Source organism: Bos grunniens, chromosome 2, assembly GCF_055505025.1.
Source record: "Bos grunniens cultivar Pamir isolate PY7600 chromosome 2, Bosgru_T2T1.0, whole genome shotgun sequence".
In the NCBI taxonomy this organism is placed as follows: Eukaryota; Metazoa; Chordata; class Mammalia; order Artiodactyla; family Bovidae; genus Bos; species Bos grunniens.
The window spans coordinates 1,788,116-1,809,575 of NC_141166.1; the positions used below are offsets into that span (position 1 = coordinate 1,788,116).

The 21,460-nt window shown below is 59.2% G+C and overlaps 1 protein-coding gene across 2 annotated transcripts; it reads left to right on the top strand.

Annotated features, from left to right (window-relative positions):
• Positions 1-497: 497 nt before the first annotated feature.
• PADI6 (peptidyl arginine deiminase 6) lies at positions 498-20,792 on the top strand. Of its 2 annotated transcripts, XM_086364250.1 has the most exons (16): positions 592-809; positions 1,560-1,743; positions 3,513-3,585; positions 6,226-6,290; positions 7,730-7,838; positions 8,615-8,740; positions 11,448-11,638; positions 11,839-11,942; positions 14,182-14,293; positions 15,612-15,719; positions 15,919-16,073; positions 16,761-16,917; positions 16,998-17,121; positions 18,131-18,201; positions 19,216-19,377; positions 20,320-20,792. In XM_086364250.1, the coding sequence occupies exons 1-16, from the start codon at positions 718-720 to the stop codon at positions 20,551-20,553; spliced, it is 2,067 nt and encodes a 688-aa protein (XP_086220376.1). In that variant the 5' UTR covers positions 592-717; the 3' UTR covers positions 20,554-20,792. The 2 variants fall into 2 exon arrangements, with proteins under 2 accessions (XP_086220383.1, XP_086220376.1); XM_086364257.1 differs by lacking the exons at positions 6,226-6,290; positions 7,730-7,838; positions 8,615-8,740; ... (8 more) ...; positions 19,216-19,377; positions 20,320-20,792 and adding an exon at positions 3,677-4,278 and having other exon boundaries at positions 498-809.
• Positions 20,793-21,460: the final 668 nt, after the last annotated feature.

Here is a 21,460-nt window from a genome sequence, read left to right on the forward strand (position 1 = left end):
TTCTCATCTCTTGGCTCAGTGAACTCAGCAGAGATGTGGAGCTGCTGGCGACCTTGTGCAGCTGGGATCCTTCGTCCGCTCTTTCCACCAATCCCTGCCTGCCCCCTGCTGGGAGCTGTTGACACAGCTGTGCTCAAGGAGCCCCCTAATCACCTGGGGAGGGGCGCAGCTGCCTGGACCACACCCCAGGAGTTTGCAGCTTTAACAGGAGCCACCCCCTAGTCAGTTTTGCAGCCATCAGAGCCCTGGGAACCACTGGTCCATCAATTACCACTTTCCAGGAAGTCCACACCTTAGGATGGAGGCCCCAAAGTCTAGAGGGGATGCCCCGTGCCCCTCTCCTGACCAGGGCCCCATGCACCCCCTACAGATCCTTGCTCCTGACAGCTCCCAGCTTAGTTAAGCCTCCAGCGCCAAGGCCAGGTTGACCAATCCCAGGCACCAGCTTTCCAGCTGGAGGCCAGAGCTCCAGGCAGCCAGCCCCAGCCCCTGCACGTCTGCAGGCATTAGCTGCTTAATGAATTGGTGCCGCCCTGGCTCTGACCCCAGCTGCTCCTCAGCAGCATGTCTCCTCCCAGCAAACCTCCAGCAGCTGCTACAGCCTCCTTAGCAAGGGGGAGGGCCCTGGCCCATAAGAGGGGCGGGCGGTGGGAGCAACCCCTGGGTTGTCAGAGGTTACCGTGCCGGGTGGGGGTAGTCAGCCCAGAGGGCTGTGCCATGGCCTTCCGGAACATCGTCCCTCTGTCCCTGGACAGCCCAACCCACGCTGTGTGTGTGCTGGGCATGGAGATCTTCTTAGACATCAGCGGGTGAGGAGCTGGGAGCGGGTCCGGGCGGGGAGGCTGGCGAGGCTCTTTGCCTGGGGCGCCCTTGGCTTATGCGGGAGTCGGGGGTTAACTGCTCCTTGCCTGGGCCTCCCTTGGCTTATGCGGGAGTCGGGGGTTAACTGCACGCTCTGTTACCTACCCCGCTGTCCTGCTCCATCTCAAGGAGCCGAGTTTGGGTCGTTAGGGCCTCCCAGTCCTGTTTCTACTGCTCCTAGGCTGTGGGGCCTTGGAGGCACGTGCCCTGCCCTCTCTCGGTCCCCTTCCCCATGAAATGGGGTGAGGGTGACCCCTGAGGAGGCTGTGCGGACTGATGAAGGAGGCTCCTGTGAGCTGGAGCTGCCATGGGAGGTGACTCTCAAGGCCCCTGCCTTCCCCTGGTCATGGCACAGACCTGCCGGGTCTTGCTTTTCCCCCGTAGGGAGCCCTCGTGGCTCAGACAGGGGGCCCTCCCCTCCTTGGAAGGTGGGCGTTCATGAATAAGATGTAGCTTGGTAACTTCCAGAGCATCCGCGGGAGGTGGGGTCTGGGCTGCAGCTTGTCTCGGGCCTGCACAGGGGTCCTGGGAGCAGGGCGTGGTGAGGGGAAGGCTGATGTGTTAGGACCCAAAAGTGCCTTGACTGTGAGTTGGAGGGCCTCAGCAGCGGAGAGGCGGGGGGCACCCCCTCAGCTGGGCTCCGGGACGAGAAGGCGGGGCTCCTGTGCGCCAAGCTCTGTCTGCTCGCCCGCCCCCAGGTGTGCCCCGCGGGCGTGCGAGTCCTTCTCCGTGGACGCGTCTCTGGGGGTCGTGGTCCGCGTCTGCGGCGCAGACCCGGTGGAGAGCAGGGAGAAGTCGGCCGCGCCCCGCTGGCCCCTGTCGCGCCCCACGGACGTGCTGGTGGCGATGACGTCCCCCAACTTCGCCGAAGACGAGGGCAAGGTAGGCCTTGGGGTGGGGGGAGGTGAGGGCAGCTCTCCCAGGAGGCGCTAACAAAAGCCCTGGGGGCTCCCTCCTGACAGCTGGGGTTTCCTGAGCTCCGAGTCTGAAAAATTCAGAGCCAAATGCTTTGATCACATTCAGTGCTTGCAATCAAACTTTGACCCCATTTTACAGACGAAGTAACTGAGGCACGGAGTCAGGGAAGCACCCTGCCCAAGCCAGTAGCTGGCCGAGCAGGGATTCAAGCTTAAGTGTGTCTGTCTCCTGCATTCGTGCTTCTGACCACCGCACTAGCTTCCAAATTAGCTTTTTTAAAGTCTGGCCTAAAAGGTTTCAGCAGTAGGACTCAGGCTTTTTGGCTCAGGCTGGTCTCGCAGACATGGAGCCTCTTGCTGAAACTTAAGAGCTACCACAGGTCCGATTACCAGGTCACGTTTCCCGAGGTCGGCGTTCCCTCTGTTCATGTGTGAGGAAACGGAGCCCCAGCCTAAGGGGGCAGACCCAGGATCCGAGCCCGAGCCCATCCTCTGGGCGGGATGCCGCCCTGATGGGGCCCGTGGCAGAGAGGTGGACTCTCAGCTCGAACAATGGGCTCAGCTAAATCTGAGCGGTTAGTGGTGGCTGAGTAATTAAAATCACCCGATGCCCAGGCCTCGGCCCCTGCCAACCAAACCATCCTCTGGGCCTCATAGCTCCCAGGTGACTCCCGTGTGAGGCTGAGCCAGCACAGCTGAGGGAAGCACGTTTAGGACCCAGGGGCTCTTGTTGCCAGAATGTTCCAGAGGATAGTCAGCAGGGGGCTAAGCTGGGATGACTGAGAGGGAGTACACAGCACCCTCCACACCCGTGCCCAGGGCAGGTGACTCCCCAAGAGGCAGGTGAAAAAGTGGCTCAGTCATGTCCGACTCTTTGCAGCCCCATGGACAATACAGTCCATGGGATTCTCCAGGCCAGAATACTGGAGTGGGTAGCCTTCCCTTCTCCAACCCAGGAATTGAACCCAGGTCTCCCACACTGCAGGCAGATTCTTTACCAGCTGAGCCACAGGGAAGCCCAAGAGACAGGTGGGACACTTACCGAGCGTCTCAGATAAGGACTGAGGCTGTAATGTGGCCCAGCTGAGCCCAGGGCGCCTGAGAAGCGCCTCTGCCCAGGGCTCCACCTCAGCAGCACCAGGACTGAGATGCTTACCCTAGACTCCAGCTAACAGCTGGTTCTGTGGTCGTGATGAAGGCCTGTGGTCAAGGCCAGAGCTTTCTTGAAAGTATGAAGACTCCTCTGCATGCAGAGGTCGCTGTGAGACCCAGGACAGGCACCCCCCACCCCCAGCAGCCTCTTTCTGGGCAGCTTGGCCCGTCGGAGGCCCCACATCCTCACGGCCCATCTTATGGGGTCCTAGGAGGGGTGGTGTAGCGGGCAGGACATGGAGGGCAACTTAAAGCTTGACCTCTAGAGCTGCACAGCCCAGATCATAAATCCGGTTCCACCCCTTTTACTGGCTAATAGTTTAGTCCTGATTTCTCTGTCCTGTGGCTAGAGCCCTCCTGGACGGGCAGCGGTGAGGCCTTGGTGTGGAAGGGCTTGGTGGAGGGTCGTGGCGCATTACACCGGGGGTTTTAACAGCCCAGTCACCCTGTGCTGGCTCCCGGGAGACACTGGAAGCTCAGAAGCTGTGACGTGAGACCGAAGGCAAATGGCCGGAGCCGGGTACGGGGCCCTGTCCCCGGCCCATCCACTAATGCTCCGGGGGTCCTGGGGGGTCTCCACAGGTCATGATCTTCTACCACCAGCCCGACGAGGATGCCCCCATGGCCACAGCTGTGCTCCACCTCACAGGCATTGGTGAGTGTCCCCCGGCCCGGGGGGAATGGCAGGGGCTCTCCCTGTAACGAGACGCCCCTGTGGGCTCATTCGGTGCCCGCTTCCCTCAAAGCTCAGCCGCTGCTCTGCCAGCCTCACTCGCTCTCTAAGCAGAACACAGGCCGTCGGGACCCCTTGTGTTCACGTCCCCCAGCCACCTGTGTCAGGGCCCTACGGCCGCTTCTCTTAATAGTCGGTGATGTCTGGTCCCAAGCTGATCTTAGCGATGACGAACTCTCCCTCATTCAAGAGTATTCCTTCAGCAGCTCTTACTGTTGGAGCAAGCCACCTCCCCTCCTGCCCTCCACTGTATTCTTTCAAAAAAACTTTTGTTTGTATTTTGGGCTGCTGCGGATCTTCGTTGCTGTGCCGGGGCTTTCTATGGCTGCGGGAGCAGAGGCCGCTCCCCAGCTGCGGGGCTTGGGCGTCTCACGGCGGCGCGTCTCCTGTTGCCGAGCACCGGCTCTGGAGCTCAGGCTCGGTAGCTGTGGCCCACGGAGCTCAGTGGTCCCGTGGCATGTGGATCCTCTGGGACTGAGGATCAAACCTGTGTCCCCTGCACTGGCAGAAGAGTTCTGTATCACTGGACTGCCAGGGAAGTCCCTGCCCTTTTTTAGATTGTTCCAGAGCAAACTATTCCCTTAATAGAAACAAGTTGTGATGCCTGTTCTCTTAAGGAACTAGCTATAATGTCTGCTTTTAGACCTAATTCCATGGTGTCTTCAAACTCTGCCCCCTGCCTCTCTGCATCCTTAGCTCTTCCTCACCTTCCCTTGAGCCTGCTCAGACCAGATGCCCACCGCCCCAGGTACCAGAACAGTCTCTCCTGTCCTCGCCTCGGTGGCCCACTCTCCTCCCTCTGGGCCTTCCTGCAGCATTCGTGACCCTGGCGGTCCTCTCTGGAGCTGTCTCACCTGAAACACTACAGAGCCCCTGTGCCCAGATCTCCTCCTCCACGGCTGCCCTTTCCTTCCCAGATTCCGGTTCCAGATCCTTCGTTGGCCACACCCACGCCCCCAACCCGCCTGGCGGAGTGCTGCAGGCTCGGGCAGCCCGTGGGTGACTCAAAACCCCCTAGCCCAGCGTCTCCCATAAACTTGGAGGCCTACCGGCCAGCATAGCCCCTTGAGTATCTGAGCAAAGTCTCACACCGAATGACACTGGGCTGACTCCCCCTACCCCAGACGTCTCTTTCCTAATAGTCCTGGCGTGCGGCTCGATGGTAGCTCCGTCCTTCCAGCTGGTCAGGGCGAAGCCCTTGGGTTCACCCTGAATTCTCTTCCCCGAGTTGATTGTGAATCTTGCCGGGTTACCTCAAATCTAGCTCAGGTCCAGCCACCCGCCGCTTCTGAAGCTCTGAGCCTGGCCTAAGCCTGGTCACCTCTGCCCGGGTCACTGATCAGCCCTCGGCGAGGTCCTCAAGGGGGTTCCCCGCTCCGTCCTTGATCTTCTGCAGGTCCAGTCTCAGTTCGGCCCCTAGAGAGGCCCCCTCTTTAGAAGACTGTCTAACATTTCATCCAATCAGAGCCTGCTCCTGCTTGCCCATGCTCGGGTTAAAGCTGGCATCATCACTGCCCACGCAACCTACCCAGCCTGGCTCCAGGCTCCCTCTGACCCCTCTTTCTCTTACTTTGCTCATCCTGTTCTAGGTACTCTGGCCTCTGATCTTGGAACTTGCCCCCGTGCGCTGCTTATCCTAACAGCTTTTACCCCAGATACTAAGACGGGTCACTTGTCTCCTGCAGGCCTCTGCTCACACTGAGGAGGCTTCTCTGATTTAACACGGGTCACTTGTCTCCTGCAGGCCTCTGCTCACACTTAGGAGGCTTCTCTGATCTGACTCTGAGACACCCCGCTGTCCCCTTGTTCCTGCAGCGTGTCACCATCGGACATGACGTGCCTTTTGTTTCTTCACCCCTTGCCACTGCGGTGTGTGCCTGGGCACACGCACGCATCCCTAAGATCAAAGCAGACAGGGCCTGTCTGCGTGCTGCCGGATCCCGAGAACCTAGAACGGTACTTGGTTGGCAACAGGCCTCACTGAGTGGGCGGCAGCAGAGGAGGGCTGTTCCCTTGGCCCTGACATTCCAGCTGAGAGAGAGCACCCTAGATGTCAAGAGCTATGAGCTGGGGTAAAGCCACATGGTAATCAGTAGGGTTGGAGGAGGGCGCGGGAGGTGGGAAATAAAGACCCAGGAGGAGCCTCTATGGTGATACTTGGCAGCAGGCTAGATCCTCAGCCCTAAAGGGGCTTGGAATTCCCACATACTGAGCCCTGGCTGTGACTCAGCGCCAAGAGTGTTCCTGATGTCTAGGGAGGTGGGCCTTCCAAGTAGGCATCACCGGGGAAGCAGCCAAGAGGCACAAACAGCATCGTGACCACAGTGCCCCTGTTCCGTGGGCCCCCGGGAGGTTGGGAGAGACCCACGGATGCCTGGGACCCTCCAGGCTGGCTCACGAGACGCCGTCTGTCTCTGAAGAACGGTCTTGTAAGCCAGCAGCCTGCCCCAAAGGCTGGAGGACCCTACCACCAGCCCGAGGCCACCCGGAGGGTCCTTGCCTTCAGCTCAGAGGCTGCGTCCGCAGGCCTCAGTGGCTGAGACCGCTTCCCCTCTGTTGCAGAGCTCTCCCTGGACGTGGACATCTACCGCAGCGGGCGCTTTGAGGCGGCCGACAAACAGGCTAAGGTGAGGCTGGAAGCAAGCGCAGACTCGGCCAGGCCTGGCCCACAGGCCCGTTGTGGCCTCCGTAGTTCTTTTTTTTTAAGATTTATTTTTTAATGACCATTTTTAAAGTCTTTATTGAATTTGTCATATTACTTCTCGGTTTTTAATGCTTTGGTTTCTTTTGCTGTGACGGCACACAGGATCTTGGCTCTCCAGTCAGGGACTGAACCCACACTCCTGCAGGGAAAGGTGAAGTCCCAACTGTTGGACTGCCGGGAAGTCCTGTGTCCACAGTGTCTCTATAAAATATATATACACACACACACATATATATTTGGCTGGGCCAGGTCTTAGCTGCAACATGTGGGATCTAGTTCCCGAACCAGGGATTAAACCCAGGCCCCCTGCTTTGGGAGCACGGAGACTTAGCCACTGCAATGCTAGGGAGGTCTTAGTGTCTCTTAAGTCAAATTCAGTTCAGTCGCTCAGTCGTGTCCGACTCTTTGCAACACCATGGACTGCAGCACGCCAGGCCTCCCTGTCCATCACCAACTCTGAGTTTACTCACTCATGTCCCTTGAGTCTCTGATGCCATCCAACCATCTCATCCTCTGTCGTCCCCTTCTCCTCCTGCCTTCAATCTTTTCCAGCATCAGAGTCTTTTCAAATGAGTCAGCTCTTCACATCAGGTGGCCAAAGTTTTGGAGTTTCAACTTCAGCATCAGTCTTTCCAATGAATATCCAGGATGGATTTCCTTTAGGATGGACTGGTTGGATCTCCTTGCAGTCCCAGGGACTCTCAAGAGTCTTCTCCAACACCACAGTTCAAAAGCATCAATACAAATCAGAACGGGTGGCATCAATTTCTAACACTTTCAAAAAATTAAAATGTCAGTAATTAGGTGTCACTAGGCTCCCATCCTAGCCTGGTCATGTAGCCAGGTAGGCCAAAGGGTCAGCTCTCTCCTCAGATGGAACATGTCTCCTCAAACCCACAGGGGCTTCCCCTATGACTCAGCCAGTAAGGAACCCACCTACACTACAGGAGACCCAGGAAACACAGGTTTGATCCCTGGGTCAGGAAGATCCTCTGGAGGAGGAAATGGCAATCCACTCCAGTATTTCTGCCGGGAAATCCCATGAACAGAGGAGCCTGCTGGGCTACAGTGCATGGGGTTGCAAAGAGTCAGACACAACTGAGTGAGTTACACTTTCCTCAAACCCTACCTCCTGGGACCCTGAGCCAAGGTTGGAAACTGGTAACCTACCTCTAGATCTTTGCCTTTCTCCCAGCGCTCTTACCTGATGCTACTTTCCCATTCTGTAGGCTCTTTGAGTTGACTCTGATGAAGAGTTCGCCCTGGAGGAAGGCTTGACTCTGCCCTGAGGTGGAGCAGTATCTATAAAGCTGAGGACGCACCTGGCTTTGGCCTGAACAAGTGTTCCTGTCTTCTTTACAGAAAACCTGGGTCTGGGGCCCTGGTGGCTGGGGTGCCATCCTGCTTGTGAACTGCAGCCCTTCTGTCTCAGGCCAGCCCGTGGACAAGAGCAAGGTGTTCTCCTCTGAAGGTGAGAACGGGCCTCTGACCAAGGCCCATCACCCCTCCCCTCCCTGGGCTCCGCCCCACCCTGCAGCAAACCAGACTCCAAGCTGACTCCCTGCTCTGGGCCTCTTGTCGATGGATTGAGCCGGTAACTGGGCAGGAAGGGGCCCGAGGCAAGAACACAGGCTCCGATGTCAGAAAACAAACTGCTGTTACTTCCTGGCCATGAACTTGAGTATGTGAACTTTCCTGGTTTTGTCTCCCCACCTGTAAAACGGGGGTCATACAAAGGACATCGTGGGGGCTTGAGGACTAAACAAGGACCTACAAGGCGTAGGCCAGACACTTCCTGAAAACCCACTTGTAGCCTGGGGGCAGGACCCTGAGTGTCCTGACAAAAGCCCTCTTAGATCTGGTCCTGATCTGTGATCAGGATGTAGATCCCAAGTCTCAGCTGTAGGATGGGGTGTCCTGGTTCACACCAAAGCTGGAGGGGAACCCCTGCTGGGCTGATGTGCCAGGCCCTGATCTAGGAGTTTGTGGGGACCCATCTGCCCCTTACAACGGAAAGGGTAACTGCCAGCCTCACTGGAGTAGGCCCCCAGGACGGCAAGCTGCCTGTGGCCATGTGGGAGGCGAGTGGCAGAGACAGTGACGCGGGCCTGGGCCAGGGCAGGAGGTCAGGGGTCTTTGGAGCTCCAGTGTTAACACAAGCCCCCGACCCCCAGCCCTACTGCCCCCTCCACCCCTGGGGCTCTGGCCTCCAGAAGCCCCTAAACCTTTACCTTCTCTCTTGTTCAGAAGTAAAGAGTTTGTCCCAGATGGTGCTGAAAGTTCAGGGGCCCAGCTGCATTACAAAGAATTACCGGGTGGTTCTCCACACCTCCAAGGAAGAGTCGGAGAAGGCAAGAGTCTACCGGCCACAGAGTGAGTGAGTGTGAGCATGTCAGGGCAGGTTGTGGCCATCGCCGCCCAGGGCAGGGTTCCCGTCAGGTTGCTAGGGACCTAGGGCAGCAGCTCAGGGTCTGTTGCAGCCGGACGTGTGTCCCTGAGGCCCTCTGGCTGCCGCCCCCCAACCCCACGTGGTTCTAGAACAAAGCCGCTGCTGTGAAAGCCGCCACTGACGATAGCCGATGTGGTTGGGAGACGAAGATGCCAAGTCAACAGGAAAGTCTCGGTCCTCGGAGCCGGTCATTACGCCCTTGAGAAGAACAGTGGAGACACAGTTCGAGTAGAGTTTCCTGGTGGCCCAGTCGTTAGGACTTGGAGCTTTCACTGCAGTGGCCCGGGTTCAGTCCCTGCTTGGGGAACTAAGAACCCGCGAGTCGTGCAGCGTGGCCAAAAAGCCAGTGAAACAGGCAAGCCGAGTGGACACAGGCCACGGAAGGGACCTACCGTAGAGGGACGTGTATGACGGCAGTAACTGGCTGAGGGCTGGCACAGCCGGGCAGCGGGGTGGGGGCTGGATGTAAACGTGGCAGAACACAGCACATCCGTGTGCAGACGGGACCCCCCAGTGGAGGTGGGACGTGGATTTAGGAGAAGTTACAGGAATGAGTAATCAGTACTCTGAATACAGGAAGTGCACGAGTTAGTGGACACAGAGTAGTGTTTACACGTGCTGTGAGGCAGCTCTCTGACTGATCACGGCCTCAGAGGTTGCAGGGTGGCGGTTTCTCCAGTGGCTTGAATGCCAGGGTCTGAGGTCTCGGTGGGCAGCTGGCAGTGTGTGCGGGGGCGTGGGGGTAACAGATCTTGGAAGACAAGGGGAACACCAAGGGCAGTGAAGGCGGGGGCTGGAAATGGGCCCGTAGAAAGGTCTGAGGCTGGGATGAGAGTGTGGGGGAGCCGAGAAGACTAAAGAAGGTGCCAGCTCTGTTTTGCAGGGGGCGTCTGAGCTGTGAGCCTTGACGCCGGCGTCCAAGGCGGTGCAGACCTCGAGTTCATTGAAATAAGGTCGCAGAAGTGGACTGGAGGGTCTGGTCTCTGGTGGAGATGGTTCCCACCACGCTAGGGGTGGAGACAGCCGTTGCTGGAACAGCCCACGGAGGATGGTGAGGGGGTAGTCGGGTACGGGGGGGAAGGCGGCAGGTGGCATTATCTGAGAGCATGCCTGTCAGAGGAGTGGGAGTCCTGAGGAATGAAGAGGTGGTCTAGAAGTGCCATCGAAGATCAGAGGGCATCTGCCCCACCTCTAGGCCAGTGGTCCACGGAAGGTAGGAGAAAGCCGCACGGTTCAAGCAAGTGCCTACTCTGTGCCCTGGGGCACCAGCTCTAGAAGGATAAGCGTGTTGCCTGCTCCCAAAGCCCAGGGCGATGGACAGAAAGCCAAGGACCGAGCAGGGGCTTGGGATGGAGGTGGGGAGGGCACGGGGGAGCCAGGCTGAGCAGGGCCAGGCCCGGGTGGACAAGAGCAGGAAGGGCCTCCAGGCGAAGGTAACCGCTGTGGCCGGTCCTGCTGCCGCCTTATTTTTGTTTTAATTTGGCCTTCTCGGGTCTTTGCTGAATCTCGCAGGCGCTCTTGCTGTGGTGCGTGGGGGCTGGGGCACAAGGGCTCAGGAGTTGTGGCATGTGCACTTAGCTACTCCGCAGCATGTGGGGTCTTAATCACTTGACTGAGGATTGGGCCGGCATCCCCTACCTTGCAAGGTGGATGCTTAACCACATGGACGCCAGGGAAGTCCCCGGCTGCTTTTTCTGTGTGACGCGGATGGTCGTTAAGCACCTGCCCCCAAAGGGGCGAGGATGCCAGTGAGCCCAACCCCCCACTTAGCGGCCAGTTTATAGGGAAGCCCACGGGGAAATCGGCTATGCTTCTAGATGTGAGAGAAGGCCCCAGCAGAGGGGAAAGACCCAGGGGCGGGTGGCCACACCCCAGCCCCGCAGGCAGACGGGAGCAGGGGATGTGGGGGAGCCTCACCCCTTCACGGCCGGGCCGGGCCAGTGAGGAGCCCCGCAGGCAGACGGGAGCAGGGGCCTTGCGGGGACGTGGGGGAGTCTCACCCCCTCACGGCCGGGCCCCAGACAGCAAGGAGCCCCGCAGGCAGACGGGAGCAGGGGCCGTGAGCACGCGTCCCCAGCACTGGGGTGGCCGGCTGGCCCGCCGCACCGGGAGCAGGGGCCGTGAGCACGCGTCCCCAGCGCTGGGGTGGCCGGCTGGGCCGCCGCACACCCTGGCCAAGCCTGCACCGGCACCCCTAGTGCCTGTGACGAGGCTCTTCTGAGCCGCCTGGAGCCCGTCTGCCTGGGAGCCACAGCCCTGCTCGGTGATCGCTGTTACAACCCAGAGCAAGAGGCTGGTGGCCCGGGCCTGGGCCCTGGCTTGTACTGGATGAGGCTCCCAAGCCTGTCTCTGAACAGTCTTTCGCCTTGAAGACTTATAACACTCCTCCCAAGTGGGTCAAAGCATAGAACCACCATGAGCCTTCACTTCCTGAAGGCAGGTGTTTTTCTGAGTCCCAGCCCCCGGCAGCTTTTTAAAGAGCAATTGGCCCTCACTGATGAACAAACATCTAACTATTCATTAAGCCCCAAACGCCAGGAACCTAGGGGCACAGCCAGCCCGGGGCTCCCAGCCTGGCTTCTGACCCGAGGAACGTGACATCGGGTGTGGTCTGCCCTCCTTTCCTTCTAGATGATGGTTCTATGACCTTCGACTTGATTCTGGGGCCTGAGCAGCACGCCTACACCTTGGCGCCCCAGTGGGATGATGTGAAGGGCACCTTGAGGGAAACCTTCTACGTTGAAGCCTTGGAGTTTCCATCCGCCAGCTTCTCGGGCTTGATCTCCTTCTCGGCCTCGCTGGTGGAAGAGCCTCAAGACCCGGTACGACCCGCTAGTAGCCAAGCAGCCCTCGGGGCAGGGACTGTGGAGGCAGGAGACCTCACACAGCCGGGCAGAAGATGGGGGCACGGTGGGGCCGGGGGTGTGCTGAGCTGAACAGCTAGAGGCCGCGGGGGAGGGCGGGCGGGAGCCAGGTCTTCCATCGCAGCGCGGTGTAAGCGGGACCTCGTCTCGCACTGCAGCTGGTCCCAGAGGCCGTGCTGTGCAAGGACACAGTGCTGTTCCGGGTGGCCCCCTGCATCTTTGTCCCCAGCACCCAGATGCCGTTAGAGGTGTACCTGTGCAGGTAGGAGACCCCGGCAGCCGGGCCGGGCCGCTTCCGTAACTGCTATGTCTGCGGCAGGGCGGGAAAGGGCGACTAGACCTCCCACCAGGAAGGCGAACTCCTCCCCCCGAGACGGTCATCCAGGGCTTGTTTGGATACTTAAAGAAGGGCTGCAGCAGTGACCACGACGTTCCCCGCCTGCTCTTACTAAGAGGCAAACAGCAGAGTTCCCCATAGGATCGAGGGCTATAAAGCCAGGTATTAATAAAGGGACAGAGGGTAAGGCTGGGACTGTTCCAGCAAGGAGGCATGAGCTACCAGGAGACGGTGGGGAGAGGGGGCGGGGAGGACGACAGGCGAGGTGGACAGGGCTGGGCGTGCTTAGGTTGTGGCCTCTGGGGCTGCAACAGACCCTCAAACACTGGGTTTTTTTTTAATTTGGTTGTGCCGGGTTCTAGTTATGGCATGTGGGATCTAGTTCTGACCAGGGATTGAATTCAGGGCCCCTGCATTGGGACCATGGAATCTTAGCCACGAGACCACCAGGGAAGTCCCAGGAAGGCTGTCTTTTTTTTTTTTTTTTTTAAGGGAAGCAAAAAATGATGGTAATGGATAAGATCCAGCGGAGAAAGGAAAACTTAATGGGGCAAAGAGCAGACAAGTCACATGGCCTTAAATGGCCAGCCCACCCACTTTCTAGGAGGGAAAGCGGGACGCACTGACGGGAGGAAGTGCCAGAGGTGAGAGGCTGCCTGGCGCCAAGGACCTGGTGAAGTTGCCACCTTAGAGACTTGCCAGTGTGGGGTTTCCCCAACTGTTTTCAGTAAAGAGTTCTAGAGAAGAATAAATACAGAACTAAATCCAACCAGGGTGGGGGTTTTTCCAGGCAGATAAGCCCAAGGAGAAGGACGAGCATGTGATTGTTATGGGGCATCACAGACTCGACGTAGGATATGGAGAAAGGCGAAGACGTGGGCCGATGGGATAAAAGCGGTTGAGAGCCAGGCATCCCGGTGAGGTCGAGCTGCGGACCCAGGGAGCAGACCGAGTGAGGGGAAGATGGAGGTGGTGGAGCGGGACGGCTGGTCTTGGAGCTGGGGAGACCACCGGGATGGGAGGGCAGAGATAAGACCTTGTCAAGTCCAGGATGGGAAGAGGTCCGGTGGCCTGGATGTAGCATCTTATGGCAAGGACCTCCGTCCCTCCTCCAAACCCAGTGGAGGGATAGGGTAGAAACAGCTCTGCCGTGGAAGGGGCTGATAGGGAAGTAGGGTCTGCTGAGGAAAGCCAGGCTTCAGAATGAGAAGGGAGGAGGGCAGAGCTTGAGGTATTCTGACAACAGATATCCAGGTTCCGGGTGTGTCTTTGCCTTCTGTATCTGAAGACAGAAGTTCACTCACAGGAGGCATCTGCTGAAACTCTGACCTAAAGACTCGCCCGTGGGGGAGGTATTCAGGCATGGCTTGACCCAGCCTTGCCACAGATGGTGTGCGAGCCTGGGGCTGCATCTCCCCCCCAGCACGCACCTCAGACGTCCCAGACCTTATCAAGCTGCTCCGTTCCCTGTAGTCTTGTCTGTGTAGAGCTGAGAAATAGGTTCATTTGGAACACGAGCATGGAAGAGCAATTCAAGTTTTGGATCTGGAGTAGACTCCAAATTGTTTACACTTCCCAAGGGTGACCGTGCTGGCCTTCAGTTCATGAGGACCTGTTTGTAGAATGGGGTGGTCTCAGTGTCCGCCTCAAACATCTTCATTTCTCTCCAGCACTGAACGGGGGCGCGCTGTGGGCCTGTCAGCCTGGGGCTACACACGGTGGCACCGAGGCCTCGGGGCTCAGCACCCAGCCCCGACCCCCTTGTGAATATGACAGCCGCAGGGCCATCTCAAGGGGGCACTCGGCTTCTTGAGGAAAAAATCGCAGCCTCTGTGGGGAGAGAAGAGACCGCCCCTGGGTAGACTGAGGCAGTTCCCAGACTGCTGGGCAGCGGGCGGAAGGGACTGCAGGGCAGGGACGAGCCGGTCCTAGGACCCCAGAGCAGAGACTGACGGTAGCAACTCTTGATCTGACTTCGCCGTGGGCTGGGCAGAGTGAGGCTGGGGCGGGCACACCCTGGGCATCCTAGCCGGGGCTCCATGAGCGGGGGGACGGCACTCTGCCCCCCTCGAGGGCAGGGGCACCCCTTTCCTCTGGGACTGAGAGGTCACGGCAGGTGGGAGAGTTTGGCGGCCTCCCCAGACCAGCGCGTCTCCTGTGGCAGAGAGCTGCAGGTCCAGGGCTTCGTGAGCACGGTGACGGAGCTGAGCGAGAGGAGCAACAGCCAGGTGGCGTCCGTCTACGAGGACCCCAACCGCCTGGGCCGGTGGCTCCAGGTAACAGCCCTGTGGCGAGGGGCGGGGGCGGGCCCAGGAGCGACACACAGCAGGCCCCGCCAGCTTCACTCAGCCCCCCGGCGGAGCTAAGCCGGCCAGGGACGGCCCTGTGCTCAGCGGGGGCCGAGATGAAACGACCTGCCCAAGCCCTAGCCACTAAGGGTAAAGCTTAGGGTCCAGCCTCCTCCCCTTCCGGAATGGTCATGTTCGGGACCAGAGGACACACAGCCCTAAGCCCCAGGTTTCCGAGGACCTGACATCTCCAGCTACAGGGTCCAGCTCAGCCCTGGCTGAGCACGAAGTGTCAAGCCCAGACTTTTGAGGTCCGGTTCTCTGCTCACAAACGAGCCCCGCTCTATGTGGCAGAGATGAAAGAATACCGACCTCTGCCCAGATCTCACCTCAGCAGAACTCTAAGTGCTGTGAGAGCGGGAAAGCGAGACGATCGGATGAGTTCCTAGATCAGCCTCGGGGCTGTGGGTGCTCACGACGATCCTCAAGCTGAGGAGGCAGGGGCTGGCTGTGCAAAGGTTGGGGTGGGGGTGGGCTGGAAGTAGGAGGCCTTCGGGCACAGAAACAGCTGACATCCACCCCGTGTGGAACAGAAGAGCTGGTGTGGCCAGACCAGACCCAACAGTCGTCAGAGCTAAGAGCCGAGTTTTATTTATTGGGGAAATATTAAGCCAAGTTAAGGAAGGGGAGAAACCAATCCCAAGCAAGGTGACACGGAAAGATATGAATCAGGGGAGTTGAATACTCTGACTTAGGGTTTTAAAACTTTCTTTTTGGCTGTGCTGCACAGCACGTGGGGTCTTAGTTCCCTGATCGTGCCCCTGCAGGGGAAGCGTGGAGTCTTTTAACCACTGGGCCAGCAGGGAAGTCCTTGACTTAGGTTTTGAAGAGACCCTCTGGTTGAGAAATAGAGCCAACCTTAGGAAGGGACAAGAACAGAAGAGACGCTGATTGGAGGGTCTTGCAGTCATACAGGCAAGAGGCCGTCAACCCCAGGTGGCTTCACCTGAACAGTCCCAGAGAGGAGTCCACTGGGAACAGATTTTGGAAATAAAGCCAGCGAGGTCTGTTCATGGACTAGGGAGACGAGAGGAGGAAGAATCTTGGATGACTCATCAGGGCGACTGGTCAGGGAAAGCCCCCAAGGCAGGGGAATGCCTGAGCAGGGTTTTGAGGGTGGAGCAGGAGTTTGCAGGAAGCCAGGGGGAGTCTCTCTGGACCCAGAGGGGGCCTGGGTAGAGGGAGCATTGGGAAAGTAGCTGATGGAGCGAGAGAAACTCACCCCCCATCTCCCTGTCTCCTCCAGGATGAAATGGCTTTCTGCTATACCCAGGCTCCCCACAAGACTGTCTCCTTGGTCCTGGACACCCCTCGGGTCGCCAAGCTTGACGATTTCCCCATGAAATACTCACTGGTGGGGGCTCGATTTGACTGATCTGAACTTGGTCCACCTTCTCGGGTCTGGTGCCTGCCGGGAAGCGATGGGTGCCGGGGAGAGGGCCCTGGTGGTGCCTGGGGGAGGCGTTGGGACTCTACCAGGAGTCTGGAATGGGTAAGACGGAGGCCTGAAGCCCCTGTCTCCTGACGGCCACCCCGGCCGGGTCTCCTTCCAGAGCCCTGGGGTTGGCTACCTGACTCTACACACCCAGGACCACACGGTGGCCAGCATAGATGTCATTGGGAAACTGATGGTGTCCCCCCCTGTGAAGGCCCAAGGAAGAGAGTACCCTCTGGGCAGGGTCCTCATTGGCAGCAGCTTTTACCCCAGGTGAGGCAGGAGGCCAGGTGGTGGCTGCCTTAAAACCAAGGGGAGGGACCCTCAGAGTTCGCCTGGATCCACCTGATTCCCAGGGGACTCAACGGGTCATCTGCTCTGGGCCTTAACCCATCAAGTCAGGCCCCCTGAGTCCTCATGTAGGAGACTGGCGGGAGAAAGGCAGACGAACCACTCATTCCGAGTGGCGATTTCCAGGGTTTCAAAGGAAGCACATCACATTTGGTCGGCCTGTTGACCCAACGGGATGTACTGCCACAGGCGGTGTGGCTAGATTTCTTGGTGGCTGTTCATCTGTTATAGAGCCAGGAAATACTTGCGTCCTGGGGCTCAGTCTTTATCTAGAATCCCTTGGCTCAGTCCTGAGTGGAGCCAGAGTAAAGAATTTCAATTTTTATGGAGGTGTAGTTGACTCACAATGTCTTAATTTCTGCTGTACAAAGCGACTCAGTTATACATACACGTGTTCATATTCTCCATTACGGCTTATCGCAGGATGTCCAATGTCGTGCCCTGCGCTGTGCAGTAGTAAGGGATTCTTAATAACCACCGTCCCCCGCCACGGCCTGGCCAATGGTTAGCGCACCGTATTACCTGAAGGTTGCCTGGCTCTCAGGGAGCAGTTGGCCGCCAACCTGGGCCACACCACCCCTGGGGCTATTCTTTCCACCTTCCCTTTAGCAAGGACTCCCGGAACATGAGTCGGAGCCTCCAGGACTTCCTCCGTGCCCAGCAAGTCCAGGCCCCGGTGGAGCTCTTCTCCGACTGGCTGATGACCGGCCATGCCTGCGAGTTCATGCGCTTCATCCCCGCACAGTACAAGGTGGAGGGCAAAAAGGTCTGTGTCGGGGGCAGGCGGGGATGTCTCCCGCCCTCTTCCGAAGACTCCTGCAAGCTTCCTCCTCCTCTGTTCCCCAGGACTTCCGGCTGCTCCTGGCCAGCCCCAGCTCCTGCTACAAACTGTTCAAGGAGAGGCAGAAGGAGGGCTATGGAGATGCGATGCTCTTTGAAGGGCTTAGGAAGGACCAGCTCCTTTCTAACGGTAAGGGAGCCCCTCGGGCCCCTGTGTCCTTTCCAGACGGCCACCTCCGCTTTGTCCCTCCTGATGGAAGGGGTCCTCAAGAAGCATGGGAGCATAAAACACGCCATCTTAGAACGTCGTGTTCCCTTTCAGGGTAATTCTGGTGGTGTTAGGGCAGATCAGCCAGAAACCCTGGGGCAGCTGAGAGGCTGCTAGGATATATGCAGCGGGGAGCTTAACACACAGGCGGCTCGTGCTCCAGGGGGACAAACCAGATGCTACCAACACCAGCGTCTGGACCTCCCTGGGAACGCCGGATTAAGTATCTGGGCGTGGGGACTTTGGGTCTCTGGTCGCCCTTCAGGAGGATGTAGTGGGCGGACTGGGGCCTCTGCCTTTTGGGGACCCGGAAGGGGAGTGGGGGTTGCTTCTGTCGTTCAGTGTGGCCTGAGGACGGCAGCTTTAGCGCTCCAACTGGGAGTCTGCTAGAAACGCAGAACTTCAGACCAGTCTTTGGGGTGGGGCTCAGGATCTCACGGTCCGAGGACTTGCGCAGGCGACCTTGAGCATGAACTGCCTATCACACACCAGTGACCCTGTCGTCTCAGTTGATGGCAGAACTGGGCAACTGAAGAACAACGTTGAATAACGCAGTCAAGACCACAGGCGGCAGGCAGCCAGGTCGGGAGGCAGGGGGCGCCCAGGCGGGCGCGGGCTGACGGCGCTGCTAACCTGGCCCAGACTGCCTGCCTCACAGCCTGTGGCAGGCTCCCCCACTCCAGCCAGGGACGGAGGGGCCGGCTGTGGCGGTGGGCGTCCTCCTTGGCCTTTGACGGACCCCAATGGGTCTCCAGCTGTGACATTTGACCTAGAGTGGGCCCCTGGAGACGAGTCAGGCCACCCGCCACAGCCCCTGGCTGGCATGGCAGCCTGACTAGTGAGCTGTCCCCAGGACAGGAGTCTGCCCAGCCCTGGACCACGGTGCCCACCCCTGACGCCCAGCCTGCCTGCCCTCTCCTCTTTCCTACAGGGAGGGAGGCCATTACCATCAACCAGCTTCTGGCTGACGAGAAGATGAGGAAGCAGAATGACTATGCAGAGGTACGGACCAAGGATGGTGGGGGGACCTGCTCCAAAAGGCGGGGGAAGGCAAGGACCACCTCAGCAACGGGTCCCCAACTGCACAGTGGTAACTGACCGAGCATCACGCACAACACCCGACTCTAGTCCTCACAGGGACCCTATGAAGTGACCTTGCCTTGTCCACGCGATGGCGAGGCTCAGAGCTGATGCCAATGAGCTGGGAGACTGGTCTGAACCCCAGGGTGGCCCAAGTCAGCTAGTGTTGGACCAAAGTCGGGGCCCTCTCAGCACCCCCAGCTTCTCCAGGAAGCTCTGAGCTCCAGAGAGCACCCCGGGGCCTTCTCGACTCTTCCTGGATGAAACTGCCCGGCACCTCAAATCTTTGAAAACGCGAATCACGAGCTGTGAGAAGCGGATGTCCCAGAAAGTAAACAACCTCCTATGGGGAAGCTGGGGCCTGAAGGGCAAGGACGGGCCCAAGGTCACCCGTTAGCACAACGCTGCTTGCCCCACTGAGTCCTTAGGGCTCCCAGCCAAGGCATGCACTGTGCTGTGACCTTGGAAGCAGGGGAAGCTTCTGGGCACTGCAGGGTGGGCAGCAGCCAGGTGGGGGTCCAAACAGCGCCCCTGAGTCCTTGTGACACGCACCCTGGGCGTAGGGTCGTGAGCCTTTTGTCATAAACCTGGGAGGCGGCTCAGGCGTTGGGTATTAGCTGGTCTGGGGAGGGACGTGCCCGGCAGTCCACTGCTGGTGTCCGTCTCCCTGACAACGACCTGAGGACCGATTTTGCCCTCGTCCAGGTCCCCCACTCTAGCCAGGATCAAAGCCCAGGGGGCCCCCACGTTACCATGGAATTGGGACTAGGAGCCGGCCCAGTGCTGACGAGCTGGCAGATCCTGGCCTGAGAGACCAGGCGTCTGCGCTGAGCCCCGCTGCAGAGGGCCGGGCCCCTGCCCGCAGTCACTGCCAAGGAGGTCAGCTCCTCGGGGCTGCGCCTGAGCGCCCTCCCTTCCTGCCCCCATCCCCCGCAGAAGTGTATCCATCTGAACCGCGGCATCCTCAAGAGGGAGCTGGGCCTGCAGGAGGAGGACATCATCCCCGTCCCACAGCTCTTCTGCCTAGAGCACATCGCCAACGCCCCCCCCAGCGAGCAGACCAAGAAGCTCTATGCCCGGCCCTACTTCCCCGACCTGGTGAGGGCTGTGGGCTGGCTGGCCTCGGGGCTAGACTAGAGGAGGGGGCCCGCAGACAGGGGTGCCTGAGAGGAAGGGGCGGCCCCCCGTTAGGGGAGACCCCTGCAGGGAGCAGGTGAGCGGGGCCCATCTGCTGGCCACAAGACCAGACAGTCTCTCTCGTGGGGTCTTCGTGCATCTGCAGCACCCTCCGATTTAGAACAGGAATGGGGCATTTGGCAGTGTGGGTATTATGAGAGACCTCTGCTAGGCCAAGCCTCTTCCAACCGTGGTCTACACCTGACCTTTCTCTTACCACTGTGACTCCTGATGGAGGCGCCTAAAACGATCTGAGACACCTGACAATTTCTTAAACTCTAAGCCCTGGGGACGTAGGACCTGCATTCAATCGCTAATGGTTCTTTTTACAAAACCAGGGAGGCCCTCTGGGCGTGGAATATAGGAGCCTTTCCTGGCCCCGGGAGAAGGGAGGTGTGGGTAATGGTGGGAGAAGCTGTGTTTGAGGAAGAGACGCTGGAGTGTGAAGTGGACAGAAGTCCAGTGACGAAACCAGGGGTAGAGAGCATCCCAGCAGAGGCAGGAGAGGGGACACAAACGCGACTGAACGTCCAGGCAGGAGAAATGCAGTACAGGGGGCCGGGGAAGCTGCGAAGCTGGGCCCCGGCCGGGCAGGATCTGGTCTTGCTACTGAGAAATGCAGGAGTCACTGGAGGGTTCAGCGGAGTGGGGAGGTTTGCTCAGAGGGATGAGCGACACCTGCCTGAGCACAGGCTCGGGGAAGGGTGCACTGTGCTCGTCTTTCCTAGCCCAACCGCAGACGCAGCTGCGTTTTCCCTGCACTGAACCCCATGGTCTTCCTTGAAGCCTAGAGAACTGGGGGGCTTTTCCTCCACGGCTCTGACCCCTGTCCAGGCCTGACCCACCTAACCGCCCCCCCGACAGCTGGAGATGGTCGTGATGGGCTTGAACCTGGGCATCCCCAAGCCCTTCGGGCCCCGGATCAACGGCACCTGCTGCCTGGAGGAGCGGATCTGCCAGCTGCTGGAGCCGCTGGGCTTCCAGTGCACCTTCATCGATGACTTTGACTGCTACCTGACCGAAATCGGAGACTTCTGCTCCTGTGCCAACATCCGCCGGGTGCCCTTTGCCTTCAAGTGGTGGGGCATGGTCCCGTAGACCACGTGAGCGCCGCCAGCCCCGCCCCGCCCTGCGCAGCATGCAAGGCCCACTGTCGCCCCCCCACAGCGTGATTCGTGCTCTGCTCAGGGCCCCCCTTCCTCTCCCTATGCGTCTCCAGCTCCCCATTGCTCAGTGGTGGCAGTGCTAGCAGCCTGAGCCCCTGGGGAGAGCTTGGAAACGGCCTTCGGTGGAGAAGTTGTTGAAGGCCCAGTAAAGTCCTAGCTGTTCCGACTGCACCTTGGCCGTGACCTCCTTGTTTGGGGCGGGGGGTGGTGGGGACAGGGACTAACCGCTCAGGACGGAAAGTGAAACAGCTGGGACACCCGGGGTCAGGCTGCCTCGGAGCTGCCTGGAGCAGGAAGTGGCTCGGCTCGGGTCACGGTCATCTTCCCCAGTGGATCTTGATGCTTGAACCGCACGTGAGACTCTAGGCTGGGAGAAGGGAGAGGGCTCCCCTTTGGCCAGGTGGGAGCTGCTGGGGGCCAGTCCTAAGGAACTGACCCTGGGCCTTGTGGACAGTGGGCTTCAGCAAGGACAGGCTCCAGTCTCCTGGGTGGGTAGGTATAGCCTCTAAAGGGCAAGCTGTGTCTCAGTCCCTAGGAAGCCTGAAATGTCCAGGAGAAAGGGGCCCACTCCTGTGTCCACAGCACGAAGATGCTGAGGTTTAACCACAGCTGCTCCCGCCCTGCCCCCTGGAAGCTCCAAGCAGTCCAGACACTGGGAGTGGGGTGGGGCCGACAGGAGGGGCTGATCTGAGTACAGAAAGCAGCTGGCATCTCAGGGAAGGTGTTGGAAGGCGGGTGGCTTGGAGAAGCTGTCAACTCAGGCGGAACAGAGTCCACAGGGTGCCCCCTGGTGGGCAGCTCGCCACACTGCCAGGTGGGGATCTGCAGGGCTCCCTATG